This window comes from Moschus berezovskii, chromosome 17 (assembly GCF_049115385.1).
Source record: "Moschus berezovskii isolate FMDL1 chromosome 17, NW_MosBer_1.0, whole genome shotgun sequence".
Taxonomy (NCBI): Eukaryota; Metazoa; Chordata; class Mammalia; order Artiodactyla; family Moschidae; genus Moschus; species Moschus berezovskii.
This window is the reverse complement of record NC_142476.1, coordinates 22,780,122-22,793,665: the sequence shown is the minus strand read 5'-3', so window position 1 is coordinate 22,793,665 and position 13,544 is coordinate 22,780,122. Positions and strand designations below refer to the sequence as shown.

Genomic DNA, 13,544 nt, shown 5'->3' with positions numbered 1-13,544 from the left:
CCGCAGGTGCTGTGGGTCCAGATAAAAAGGATTTGATCCTGTAAGCTCCCTCCTTTCTGCTACCGAAATCAATGCTTTGTGGGTTTTCCCCATGAAAGAGAATGATACTGGCATGGAGTGGGTTTGCAATAACAATTACTTTTAACTAACGGTGATAGAAGAAGTGACAAGGAGGCTCTGCTGAACAGAGGCAGCCCCGGCCAAATGAAAAAAGAGAAAAGGAAAAAAGCCCCAGCCGCACAATATAACTTCACCGTGGGTTGAAATAAGACAATCAGAAACAAAGTTAGCCTCCCACCCAGAGTGAGTGGTTCCACTAGCAAATTTTTATTGGAGAGAAATAAAAATTGGAGGAATTGTGGCAAAACCCTATTATAACCCTGGTCAGGGGACAAGGATAATACTCAGGGTACGGGTTTTTGTGTAACCCTGAAAGATGCTCCATGTAGCACTTTAATCCACAATGTAGCAGTGAAATGGGACCACGTGCTGTGGGAGCTTCTTCCCAGAGCAGGGCTGAACCTTCCCCCCAGGGCATCCAGCTTTGTTCTGAGGCTTGTTAAAAGTTAGAGCCCAGGGCCTCCAGGGAAGCAGGAAATATTTAGGGCAGTAAGGTAGCAACTAATAGGTTTTCCCAAATATTGGAACAGAAGCTGTGATTTACAAGGAGAAAGAGGAGGCTTGGTGGTCAGCACTGAATAGTTGACCTTGTCATAAAAATGATGACCTTGGGGGAAATGGAGTGATACAAGTCAAAGGCTAGAAAGTTTGGGTTGAAGGTAGAAAAAGGTCTCAGGATCTACTGGATAACACGGTGACTACAGATAATAATACAGGAGAGTATGCTTGAAAGTTGCTGAGACTTGAGCTTAAACATTCTTGTCACACAAAAGGAAGTTACCTACGTGAGGGGATGGATGTGCTGATTATTTTGATCTTGGTAATCATTCCACAGCCTCTATGTACACCAGATCATCATGCTGTACACTTTAAATACAGACACTCATATCTGTCAATTCTTCCTCAATAAAGCTAAAAAAAATACTGTAGACATGACTCTCCACATCACTGACCCATGAAAATCAAACTCAGCAATGAAAAAACAGTGAGGAAGCTGATTTAAGATTTGTTTAAATGAAGGCTCTAGGGAAGCCTGGCGTGCTGCAGTCCATAGGGTGGCAAAGAGCCGGACACGACTGAGCAACTGAACAACAGCAAAGGTTCTAGTTGAGATGAAATCTTCCTCTGCCTTAGAAAGAAAAAAAAAATCATGAGGCTGACGGATAGAGCAGAACTACTCAGCCTATGGAACAGTGACGATTAACTTTTCAGCCACTGGACAGCACCTACGACCAAACCTCATCTTGCAGGCCCTGTAAAATCCCTAACAGCTGAAGCCTGCCAGAAGAACAGATGTGTGCGCTTTTAAATTGAACATTCTCCTCTGAAATTCTGTATATGAACTTTAGTGGGAGATCACAATGACGCTTCCCTGCAATTTGTCTTTGACTTCTCTGATGCTTACCAATGAGGCAGTCAAAAGGAAAGAAACAACAAACTCGTTTTTAACTTCAGTTCAGTTCAGTCGCTCAGTCGTATCCGACTCTTTGCGACCCCATGAATCACAGCACGCCAGGCCTTCCTGTCCATCACCAACTCCCTGAGTTCACTCAAACTCAGCTTGAAGCTCAACATTCAGAAAACTAAGATCATGGCATCTGGTCCCATCACTTCATGGGTAATAGATGGGGAAACAGTGGGAACAGTGGCAGGCTTTATTTTGGGGGGCTCCAAAATCACTGCGGATGCTGACTGCAGCCATGAAATTAAAAGACGCTTACTCCTTGAAAGGAGTTATGACCAACCTAGATAGTATATTAAAAAGCAGAGACATTACTTTGCCAACAAAGGTCCGTCTAGTCAAGGCTATGGTTTTTCCAGTGGTCAGGTATGGATGTGAGAGTTTTTAACTTAGTTCTCTCTTAAAAGAACTGACCATAAGTAATAGCCACCATCAGGGAATGACACAGCACCACTGGGGGGGACTGGAGAGACCACTTGTATTTTGTTTAGGTTTTAAGTGAAAAAAGCAGTAAGGGATAATACCAGGCAGGGTGAAAAAGCACTGAATATGGAGGACCTGAGCAGTCAAGATTCTGCCCTGAAGACAGGCATCGATCAAGTAAGCATCTATGGGGATCTGTAAGCATCTGTGAGGATCCAGTTCCAAGAACGAACTGAGAAGGTGATGAGGCCTGCCCACAGAGCTGTTAGTAAAATAAGACTGCAGAAATGAGACTATTCATTTAATAAATATTTACTGAGGTCATGGAGTATCAGGCCTCAGGCTAAGTGCTGGAGCTACAGGGTTGCAGAAGACCTGGTTCCTGTACTCAAGGAGCAAGTGTGATGAAGGAAGCATTCAGAAGGCGCTGTGGGTGCAAACACATGCATGTGTGTGTGCAAGCATGTACGCATGTACCACTGGGAGCTGCCGGAGTGAAATCAACACTGCAGAGCAAACTGGCCCATTGCTATGCCCAGCCTTGGGGGCGCGCCTGCAGGCAGCCTTGACCCTACAGCGGCCTTCCGCTGGGTCACTCTCTGAAGATGCACAGAAACAGAAGTTGGCAGTGGGCTGCCTTCCCCACTCTGTGCCTAGAAAATATTTAGCAGGTAGGTGCCTCAGAAGGCCTGAACACGGGCTGAAATCAATTTACTATTAAGTGAAATAAGTCAACCGTTAGTTTCTGAGTCTCTACTACTTTGTGACCCTGTAAGTTTTTAAGGTGAAAAAAAATCCTAAAGCTTTTTAAAGCTGTATTTAGAAATATTATACAGCTTTAAAAAGTTTAATGGATATACATGAGTTTGGGTAGGCTCTGGAAGTCAGTGATGGACAGGGAAGCCTGGCGTGCTGCAGTCCATGGGGTTGCAAAGAGTCGGACACGACTGAGCGACTGAACTGAACTGATTTAAGTGTATGAGTAAACCAAATTTCATCAAACTCAAAAAAAAAAAAGTCTACCCAAAGTGCTGCTATTTTAACACAGTGCAGGGATGCTACAGTTTCATTCAACCCAGTATTATCTGGTCAGAGTTCTCCCTGAGTTTGCATAAGTCACGAACTAGAGTGTGTGCTTAAACTTCCTGGTTAACAGTTTTGTTTATGACATACATACGTGGATTATCAGTGTTTGATGAAAGAAAGCACTGAACTCAAAACATTACTGCCTTTAACAAAAACTCTGCTAAAATGACAAAGTTCAAGGCACGACAGCATCAGCTAAAAACTGTCATTTGCTATCTGCTTCTGCAAGGATGACACCACTAAACACCGTAGTCACTGACCTTCAACCATGGCCGGAAAGCAGTCCAGGGCAGGGACGAGGAGTGAGGCTCTCTGTGCTCTGGGGAGAACTGGCAGAACAGGCCTTCAGATAGCTAGAAATTTTCAGACAATTTAATGAGCCCAACTTCTGACATCTCCTCATATCTAGAAAAGCACTAAAATCATTAGTGGAGACATCTGCTCCTCGTGACTAGTTGCAACCTTCCTGAGACTCTTTGCAACCCCACAGACAGTAGCACACTGGGCTCCTCTGTCCATGCGATTCTCCCGGCAGGAATACTGGAGAGGGTTGCCATTCCCTTCTCCAGGGGATCTTCCCGACCCAAGGATGGAATCTGCGTCTCCTGCATTACAGGCGGATTCTTTACCGACTGAGCCTCCAGGGAAGCCCCCTTGGGATTAACAGTAACCTTCTGCTGCACATTTCACCAAAATCAAATTTAGGCTGACCTCCCCTACCCACCTCTTTGGAATAGGGCCTCAGAGCTATCTGAGAAGCTGTCTCTTGGGCAGTAAGTCCTCATTCCACCCCAAATAAAACTTAACTCACAACTCTCACGTTGTGCTTTTTCTTTTCAGTCTACAGTGTGTAAAATAAAGATGAATAAAACCTACTGGAACATAAGCTTCCTGGTGGGAGGGATTTTTGTTCCTTTTTTCACCGGGATTCAGAACATAGTGTGTGCTCAGTTTCTCGCGACTCTTTGCGACCCCATGGACTGTGGCCCACAAGGCTCCTCTGTCCATGGGATTCTCCAGGCAAGAATACTGGAGTGGGTTGTCATCTCCTTCTCCAAGGGATCTTCCCAATTCAGGGATCGAACCTGCACTCCTGCACTGGCTGGCAGATTCTTTATCACTGCACCACTTGGGAAGCCCAGAACCACAGTGAATGCCCCATAAATATAAATATTTGCTGAATATATTAAAACTAGAATCCCTGCTCTCAGACAGCTTACCATCTGTCCATCATTAAATGTCTCTTACTGCTGAGGTTTTAAGAACCTGTGAGGCTGCCACTGACAGCGATTGTCACTCTGCTGAGATTTGTGCAGCTGAGGGGCAAGAGATTTTTTCAGGTGGTACAAGTGAGGAAAGTCAACAAGACCTGAGCCCAGGGTCCACATCCCTTGAAGAGCCTTTCCTGGCCCTCACAGACTCAAGACAAAAAGCTCCTCTGGTCCAACATCTTTTCATTTTGTCACAGATGGCAACATAACTCCTTCCAAGTGCCAGGATATAAAATCCTTGAGATTTTTATTTGGCTGAGATGAAAAAGTGCATCCTGTTGTCAGCCAGACTTCTTTTGCACCGCCCTCCCCCAGGACACGCCTATGTCTTCAGGCCTTGGTGTGAAATTCGCTTCTCGGTGAGGGAATCATCCTTATTCTTCCTCTCCCCCAATGGTGACTTGCAGATTCCCTGGGTGATGAGATGTCCCGTTCATCACAGTGCACTTGCAGATACTCAGTGGTGTCTCGGCTATCACAGCAAGAATTTATTTCGGTTTCTGGGGACTATAAACTTGTGAAACAGAAGCACTTATGGATTCTTGGACGCACTCCTTCTTAAAGAAGCGAACCCAATCCCCTTGAATAACGCACATGCTATATTTCCACTCAGTCATCAGAAACCTTCCACTTAGCCCCTAGGTTTTATGTTAATACATTGGCACAAGGAGTCCCACAGTATTTTTAAATTTTTGATGGAAGGAAAATCTGAGACACACAGCTGGATTCTCAACAAATGCATGGACTAGAAAGATAAGTTGTTTCCTGAACCCTCAAGACACTTTGGTCTTATTTTCCTGCTAAATTGCATATCTCTGGCCTTCAGAGAAGTCTAGAAGAGATCTGATTTCCTTCTGTTCTATTGTGCCGGCGTGAACGCCTTTGCAATTGAAAAGGAGGCCTCCGAGGGTGGTAGGAACAGAGTCAGCAGAAGTTACACAAAGTGAGGTGTGTGGCTTTGTGACTGGTTAGAGCGCCCGTGCTAATGAGGCCAAGGTCGTGGGTTCAGCCCCTGAAAAGGCAGTTACTTCAGTCAATTCCCTGCTGGAGGACTGCACCCCTAAACTCCCACAGATTCACTAGAAATCCAGAGATGCGAGGGTTGGGATGAGAATGGGAGGCCGATGGTGGTGTACAGAGACTGACCACATTAATACAAACCCTTGACAGGACAGAGACCTCTAGTCCCAGCGTGGGCCCCTCTCCAGGGGCAAGGGGACGGCTCCAGGAGCGACTAACCTCCAGGCTGCCCAGCGTTCTGTCGTGCGTAGTCACTCAGGCGTGTCTGACTCCTTGCGCTCCTTTGGACTGTAGCCCACCAGGCTCTTCTGTCCATGGGGTTCTCCAGGCAAGATTACTAGAGGGGGTTGCCATGCCCTCCTCCAGGGGATCTTCCCAACCCAGGGATCAAACCCAGGTCTCTCACATTGCAGGCGGATTCTTTACCGTCTGAGCCACTAGGAAAGCCCAAGAATACTAGAGTGGGTAGCCTATCCCTTCTCCAGGGGATCTTCCCCACCCAGGATCAAACCCAGGTCTCTCACATTGCAGGCGGATTCTTTACCGTCTGAGCCACTAGGAAAGCCCAAGAATACTAGAGTGGGTAGCCTATCCCTTCTCCAGGGGATCTTCCCCACCCAGGAATAGAACCAGGGTCTCCTGCATTGCAGGCAGATTCTTTACCAGCTGAGCTACCAGGGAAGCCCCTCCAGAAGAGGGCTCAAAGCCTGCATCTGGTCAAATACAATCAGGGTGCCCTGTTCCAGGTCTGCCTAGTTCCCTGGTGATGATCAGGACTATATACTCATGGACTCAAAGGCAAGCAGGCAAAGCAGAGCCCGGCTACCTTTGAGAGGAACAGGACATGGGAATGCAGAATCAGTAAGAGAGGAGAAATTTTAATCCAATTGTCCTGGCACAGGTCAGATGAAAGCATTCCTCAAACTGAGAAATGTGATTACTTCCCTCCACATCTGAAGTACAAAAAACAAGATGTGCACACGGTGGGAATGACCTTAGTTACAGATGACTCCAGTTACAGAAGGGATATTTGTAATTACTGACTGCCTCCTCAGGATGCAGAAATACAGCGGCTTAAAATTACAATGATTTCATGTTTTCTTTATATTGACAAGAAAAAGAAAGGAGATATGAACCTTAGGCAAAAGAGTTAAGTCTCAAACACCAAAATCAAGTAGCAACTTTCTTTGCAGTTTTCTATTTCAAGTTCTATAAGATAACTTCACTGTCCCTGGTTCTTACCAATTCTGAGTTCTGTTGAAAATCAGCTGCTGCCAAACTGCAGACCTGAGCCCTGAATCTTCCCAAAGAAATTTAAGACATTTCTGAGCATCTTTTAAAGAATCTTCGGACAGACAGTGTGCCATATGCTTGTCCTACAGGAATACCATCCAGGGGCCTTTCAGCACAGCTGCATTATGAATTCTATTCCCAAACCATGTCTGTTTAACTTTGCATAGAAAAAAGTTCTGAAGAATGGGTCTGTTTAAGAAAAACAATAGGCCGGTGTGGTTAACATCCTCACACTGCCCTACCAAAGCACACAGAAACAAACTCTTTCTATGGATCTATGAAGACGAAGATGACAAACTCCTTTTAAATAATTTGAACATATTTTAAAATATCCCAGACTTCCCTGGTGGTCCAGTAGTAAAGATTCCATCTGCCAAAGCAAGGGACCCGGGTTCGACCCCTGGTCTGGGAAGATCCCACATGCCATGGGGCAACGAAGCCCAGGGGCCACAATGACCGAGCCTGAGGACTCAACTACTAAGCCCGCGTGCCTAGAGCCTGCGCTCCGCAACGAGAAAGGCACGGCAACGAGAAGCCTGCACACCTCGACAAAGGGAAGCCCCCAACGCAGCTAGAGAAAGCCCGCGCACAGCAACGAAGACCCATCACAGTCAAAGTAAATAAACAGAAGCGAGATTTAAAAAAATAAAAATATCCAAAACTCACCAAAGGACCGAGGCCTCATATTTCTTTTTACGTTTTATCAGGACCGTTAGAATAAAAAAAAAAAAAAAAAACCTCTCTGAAACCACAGCAGCATAAGATATAAATCCAAGACAGATGAATCAATTGATTTAAGAAACGACACATTAATCTGTTGGATCATCCACAGGGGCTGCTGCTGCTGCTAAGTCGCTTCAGTCGTGTCCGACTCTGTGCGACCCCATAGACGGCAGCCCACCTGGCTCCCCCGTCCCTAGGATTCTCAAGGCAAGAACACTGGAGTGGGTTGCCATTTCCTTCTCCAATGCATGAAAGTGAAAAGTGAACATGAAGTCACTCAGTCATGTCCGACTCTTAGTGACCCCATGGACTACAGCCCACCAGGCTCCTCTGTCCATGGGATTTCCCAGGCAAGAGTACTGGAGTGGGGTGCCATTGCCTTCTCCAATCCACAGGGGCAGGGGAAGCAAAAGAAAAGAGGTGATAAACACTGCGTTCACTTGAGAAAGCAGAAGTGACTTAAGTCCTCGTGTCCAGGTGTGAACACATGGTAGTTTCAGGTCAAAAGGGACAGAGATACGTGTGGCTGATTCATGTAGATGTATGGCAGAAACCAGCATAATACTGTAAAGCCATTATAGTCCAATAAAAAAAATTTAAATTAAAAAAAAAATGGACAGTGAAGGAAAACCACACTCAGAACAGAAAGACACCGTTTCCTCCATGAAGTGGCTGGCCCGCAGTAGGCACTCAATATCTGCCCCCCAAAATGTGAAATTCAAGGAAACAACTTTTCCAACACTCAGTTACTTTCTACGTAATACGGGACAAGGTCTTCTCTGCACAAGCCATCCTTGGGAGGATCACAACACAAAGGTGCCTGGAAGCGCTTTGTGAGCTGCAGAGAGCAATACGATTTAAAGGAATGGCATTTTACACGGGATCTTCAAATTTTTACTATTGAGAGGATATTATGCAATTGCTTTTTGGAGGGAAAGGGGTTAGATGGTGGTTTTAACTCACCAGGGTTTGAATTTCACTTAGGATATCTATCCTGCTGCCAGTCTGTCTCTTTCGTATCAAATCGTTCCTAATTGTGCAGCTTGGTCACTGGGCCCTGATACGCCAGAACAGAAATGACGCTCCCTGCATGTGAGAAACGTGCGTGTCCTGGCACGGTGCACACCTCAAGTCTTGCAGGACTGCTCCTTGCCACAGCTGAATCGTGCTGAAGGCAGACAGCGGAGAAGAGCCGTGGTACCCTTGCTAGGTGAAACATTCTGTTTTCCTCCATTTCTTATTTCAAACCTTTGTTAAATTCCAGGGTAAAAAGGGTATTAAAGTCGTTAATCATTTTGGAGCTACACAAGGCTCTTTAAAAAAATAAATAAATACAGTTTTACCTGTGTAGGCTCATCATATCATTTTCATCAGGGTTTGGAAAATACTGAAAACTGATCCCAGATAGCCATTATTTATGTTGTTGAATGGGAGGTTGAGAACCGCTGCTTTCAACTCTGGGTCAGCTTGCCATCTGAATGATGATTTCACTGGCCAACAAGGTACAGTATTCCCCAGCTCAACCCGACCACCATAAAAATGTCCCTGAAATGAGAACATGCTCTCATACTATTTAACATTTAGCCAACAGAGCTCATCAAACAAGTCCATAGAAGCGAGACACCGAGCCAATTGTGACACCTCCCGAGTGGTCTGGGTTGTACTGGGCACTTGACTTCCTGACTCAAGACCAGCTCAGTAGGTAGGTGTTAATGTGCACTGCCTGCAGATAAAGGAAGCTGGGAGTCAGTGCGTGCATGCTAAGTTGCTTCAGTCATGTCTGACTCTGTGCAACCCTATGGGTTGTAGACTGCCAGGCTTCTCTGTCCATGGGATTTCCAGGAAAGAATACTAGAGTGGGTTGCCACGCCCTCCTCCAGGGGATCTTTCCCACCCAGGGATCAAACCCACATCTCTTATGTCTCCTGTACTGACAGGTGGGATCTTTACCACTAGTACCACCTAGCAAGCCCAGAGCGGCTAAATAATTTGGCTCAAGACAATCCATCAGGAAGGGATGAAACCAGAATTCCAACCTGGTCAATCTGGCCCCAAAGTTCCTCCTTTGCAGTCTCTAAATAAAAGAAAAACTTGAAATATTGAAATGTTGAAAATGGCAACCCAATATCTCATTATCTACTGTACAAATGGCTGAATTTTACACTCTTTAGTGTAACTTTTTAGAGGAAATCTGTTGTCTCTCTGTGTGTGTGTGTGTGTGTGTGTGTGTACGTGTACATATACCTTTTTTGGGGGAAACACCATGCAGCATGAGGGGTCTTAGTTCCTGGACCAGGGATGGAAACCTATGACCCCTGCAACAGAAGTGTGGATTCTTAACCACTGGACCACGAGGAAAGTCCTTGTTGGCTATCTTAATCTTCCTACCCATTTCTTTAAAACACATGTAAAAAGATGCAGGGAACTGATTATTGGAGCATGTGCCCATAGAAAGTGAAAGTCACTCAATCATGTCCAATTCTCTGGGACCCCATGGACTGTAGCCCACCAGGTTCCTCTGTCCATGGAATTCTCCAGGCAAGAATACTTGAGTGAACTGCCATTCCCTTCTTCAGGGATTTTCCTGACCCAGGAATCAAACCTGGGTTTTCTGCATGGGCAGGCGGATTCTTTATCACTGAGCTACCCGGGAAGCCCTCTCAGACGGAACATAGGGTTACAGATTTTTCCCTTTCTGAGACAAATACTAGCAAGTGTTAAAATACATTAAATATCAAGTGAAAAAGTGTGCCACAAAATACTGACCAGGCCAACGTATGTGCATGTGCGTGTGTGTGTGCGTGCGTGTACAAAAAAAAAAAAATCTGAGAGGTCTGATGAGGACAGCTCCCAACTTGAAGACATTTATATTTTTAGGAGCTGCCTCTTAGCAGCTGAGGCAAGATACACATCTTCCCAAGTGTCACCCTGAGAAAATGTGATACAGATGCAAACCTTTGCCTGTTACCCTGACAGTAAGAATTCCACTTTGCTGTGACTTAAGAGATTTCCTATTATTTTTCCATTTACAGAACATACTGATTTCTTAAAAACATCACTTCTTTTCCTTCAAAATAATTCAAACCCTGATACAATTAATATGATAGGGAAGATCTCTGCAGGCTCATTTGTCTTAAACAATATTGTTTACCTTCAACTTCTGGCACAAGAAACAATGTGTGCAGTTTTCTTTTTTATGGCAAGGGAGGGGAAGACATGGAAGAGTATTTGAGAATTTTGCTCCTACTCCTGGGGGAACCATGGGGACATATACGGGTACCTCCAGTACAGCTGAACAGAATAATCTGTCCTCGGTCTGTACAAACAGCTGACAGAGGAAACAGTGCTAAATCTTTGAGATTGATCTAGCCACTAACTCTGAGTGAACTAGATTTAATAGAAACCACAGAGTGAGTACAAAGATATTTCTTACTTCACAGGTATCATGATGTCATGATGTCATCATATCTTGTGTGTTATTTTAGCTGATTTCAAATGAGCCCTCAGGAAGAGAGAGAGAAAAGGAACTGTGGGTGTTGACAGATGTTCACCTTAGCCAGAGAAAAGCAGTGGGAGGTACAGTGGTCCCTCCCCAGTGCGGGGGACAGCCACGGAGAGGGGTCTAAGGCAACAGTGACACTAATGAATGCCATTCAGAAAAGGGGGAAACAAAGGCAAACGCCATCCCATAGGGTGGGTTGACTGGCCAAGCCACACCTGATGGCACCTTCCTGTCCGGAGGTGAGGGCGTGTGTAGTAGGTACAGTTTGGAGGCAAAAGAGAACCATCCCTTCGCTCTGCGGCTCCACTGTGAACCCAGCTGGATTTGATCTATAATTCACCGGAGGAGTGGTCTGGTAACAGACATCTGAGCACCTGCTAGGTGCCTGGTCCCGCAGTCTTCTCTGCCACGATGGATCCCAGGAATCACCAGGATCCCTGATGGAGGAGGGAGGCCCCTTCCGTGCGGGGTGACCTTGCTTTGCTCCTGCCACTCCAGACACCCACGCTGCTTCAGACTCTGAGCCACAGCAAGGCTCAGAAGATCAAGGGACCAGACACAGCAGCCTTTTTAACTTTGGGAAAACCCAATGCTCACTTCACTCAAACGTCGCAAAGTGGTGCCATGACCCTTTAGCTCTTGGCTCACCAATTCAAAGAGACACATCACATACAGCCCTTAAGCTGCCCACGGCATGATTCTGTGTCTAGTTCCTTTCCAGGTCCCCCCAAAGCGGAAGACAGCTCTGGCAGGGAGTCTGGGCAAGATGACTATACTATTTAGCTTTTGTCCCTTCTTTTGCTCTGTCTTACCGTGGAATAAGATGAACATATCTCAGGCACTGAGTTCTTCGGCATGTGTTGGACTGGAGACCTGTATTCAAAAGGTACCTGCAAACCTCAGGTGGGCTTAATCTAGCCCAGGAATCTCCACTTCCAAGATGAAGAAACTGAGGTTCAAAGAAAGTAAAGCAGGGTCAAGGAAGGCCCCAAGCATAAACTCCAGTGCCAAGTTTCCTGCCTCAGTCCTTTTATTGATGACTTGGCTAGGTAGGCAATGGGCAGAACTGAGGACATGAGATTTCATTTTAACTATAAGCGTGAATATACATACTTCTCTGGGCAGTCCTTCTCTCCCCCTTAAAACGGAAAGTGTTGCATTCATGCTTTCTAAGGGTGCCTTTAGGTCTAAAACTGTCATAAGGCTTGAAGATATAATTATGTGTTGGTGTATGTGAATATATACACATATATACACATACCTGATCTGCTCCATTTAAATACCAGTTCCAACCAGACGTTTTGCCTAATCCCCCAAGCAACCAGGTTTTCCCAACCCAAACCAGGGCTAGATCCCGTCCCCAACCCCCCCGTTGCAGTCCCTCTGAACCCCGGATCGGTGACCTCCTGGCTTCTCCCCAAAGAGCAAGCGCAGAGGGTGACAAGAAAGACGAGGGACCACGTACTTCACATGAAATACGAAGTGTCATTAAGTTCCTCGGCGCTAACACGGCAAGTCTGCGGCAGCGCGGGGCTGGGGGCGGGCACAGATCACATCGCAGGAAGCACAAGTGAAAGGTGACTTGTGGCTGTGGCCGCTGCGCGAAACCTGGGGCCCGGGCTGCAACGCGCCGGGTGGCCAGGGCTGGGGAGCAAGCGCCGGGTGGCCAGGGCTGGGGAGCAAGCCTGGCTCCGAGCCCACGTGTTGCAGGCACGACCCCGCCCTGGCGGGTTCGCACGGCCCGCCGGGGCCAGCAGCGAAGCGTGCCGTGGTGCAGGGCGTGCGGCGGGAACTTGGCGGGTCTCGCTGCGTGCACGTGGCCCGGCCAGCCCCGGGCGCCCGGTCCCCTCCCGCGCCCCGGCCCCGCCCCGGAGCCGCGGGCGCTAGGACCCCGCGAGGCGCGCGCACTCCCGCCCGCCTGCGGCGCCCCCCGAGCCCCCGCGCCCGCCGGCGCCGCCCTACCTGGCGAAGCAGAAGTCGCAGTGGTTGCCGCGCTCGCTGGCCGTGAGCACGCAGGCGTAGGCCGGGCAGGAGAAGAGCAGGTCCCCCACCTGGAAGGGCTGCAGGGCCCGCAGGCCCCGGCCCTTGCCCGGGCTGCGGAAGCGCTCCAGCGCGCCGTCGCCCTCGGCCCTCATCCCGGCGGCCGGGCTGGCGCGGAGCGGGCCCCCGCGGCCGCGGCTCCCCGCGCGCTGTTATTGGAGCAGCGTCACCCGGAGCCGCGGGGGCGGGAAGCCGCCCGGCGGACGCGGCGGCCACCGCTCCCCCGGAAGGGACGGCGGCCCCGCCCGGCGCTCGCGCGCCCCCGGGAGGCGGGGGACCCGGCCCGGCGGCCCCGCCCCGCGCGCGGGACCCTCGCCCGCGGCCCCGCACTCGGCGGCCGCCGCCCGGAGCTGCGTCCCCGGGGCGGCTCCAGCAGGAGGGCGGAGGGCGCGGGCCGCGGCCGGCGGGCGGGAGGGGGTCGCGGCGGGGCGGGTACCCAGCGCCTCCCCTGGACCAGCCAGCAGGATGGCCCGCGCTGCGTTAATAGAAGTTGGGGTGGGGGGCAAGATGCTTCTCAACCTTCAGTTCGGTTCCTCTGTCCTTGTCGAGAGCCCTAAAAGGAGTGAGTCCTCGGGGAACACCGAAGGGAAACCGCAGTAGGAAA

At 48.4% G+C, this 13,544-nt stretch overlaps 1 protein-coding gene across 1 annotated transcript in view; it reads right to left on the bottom strand.

Annotated features, from left to right (window-relative positions):
* The window catches only part of SMYD2 (SET and MYND domain containing 2), a 53,166-nt gene extending 39,980 nt beyond the window's left edge, over nt 1-13,186 (bottom strand). The window contains exon 1 of the mRNA XM_055419076.2: nt 12,863-13,186. Coding sequence (XP_055275051.2) covers nt 12,863-13,035 — 173 coding nt within the window. The 5' untranslated portion in view covers nt 13,036-13,186. The remainder of the gene's footprint in view (nt 1-12,862) is intronic.
* Between the last annotated feature and the right edge of the window lie 358 nt (nt 13,187-13,544).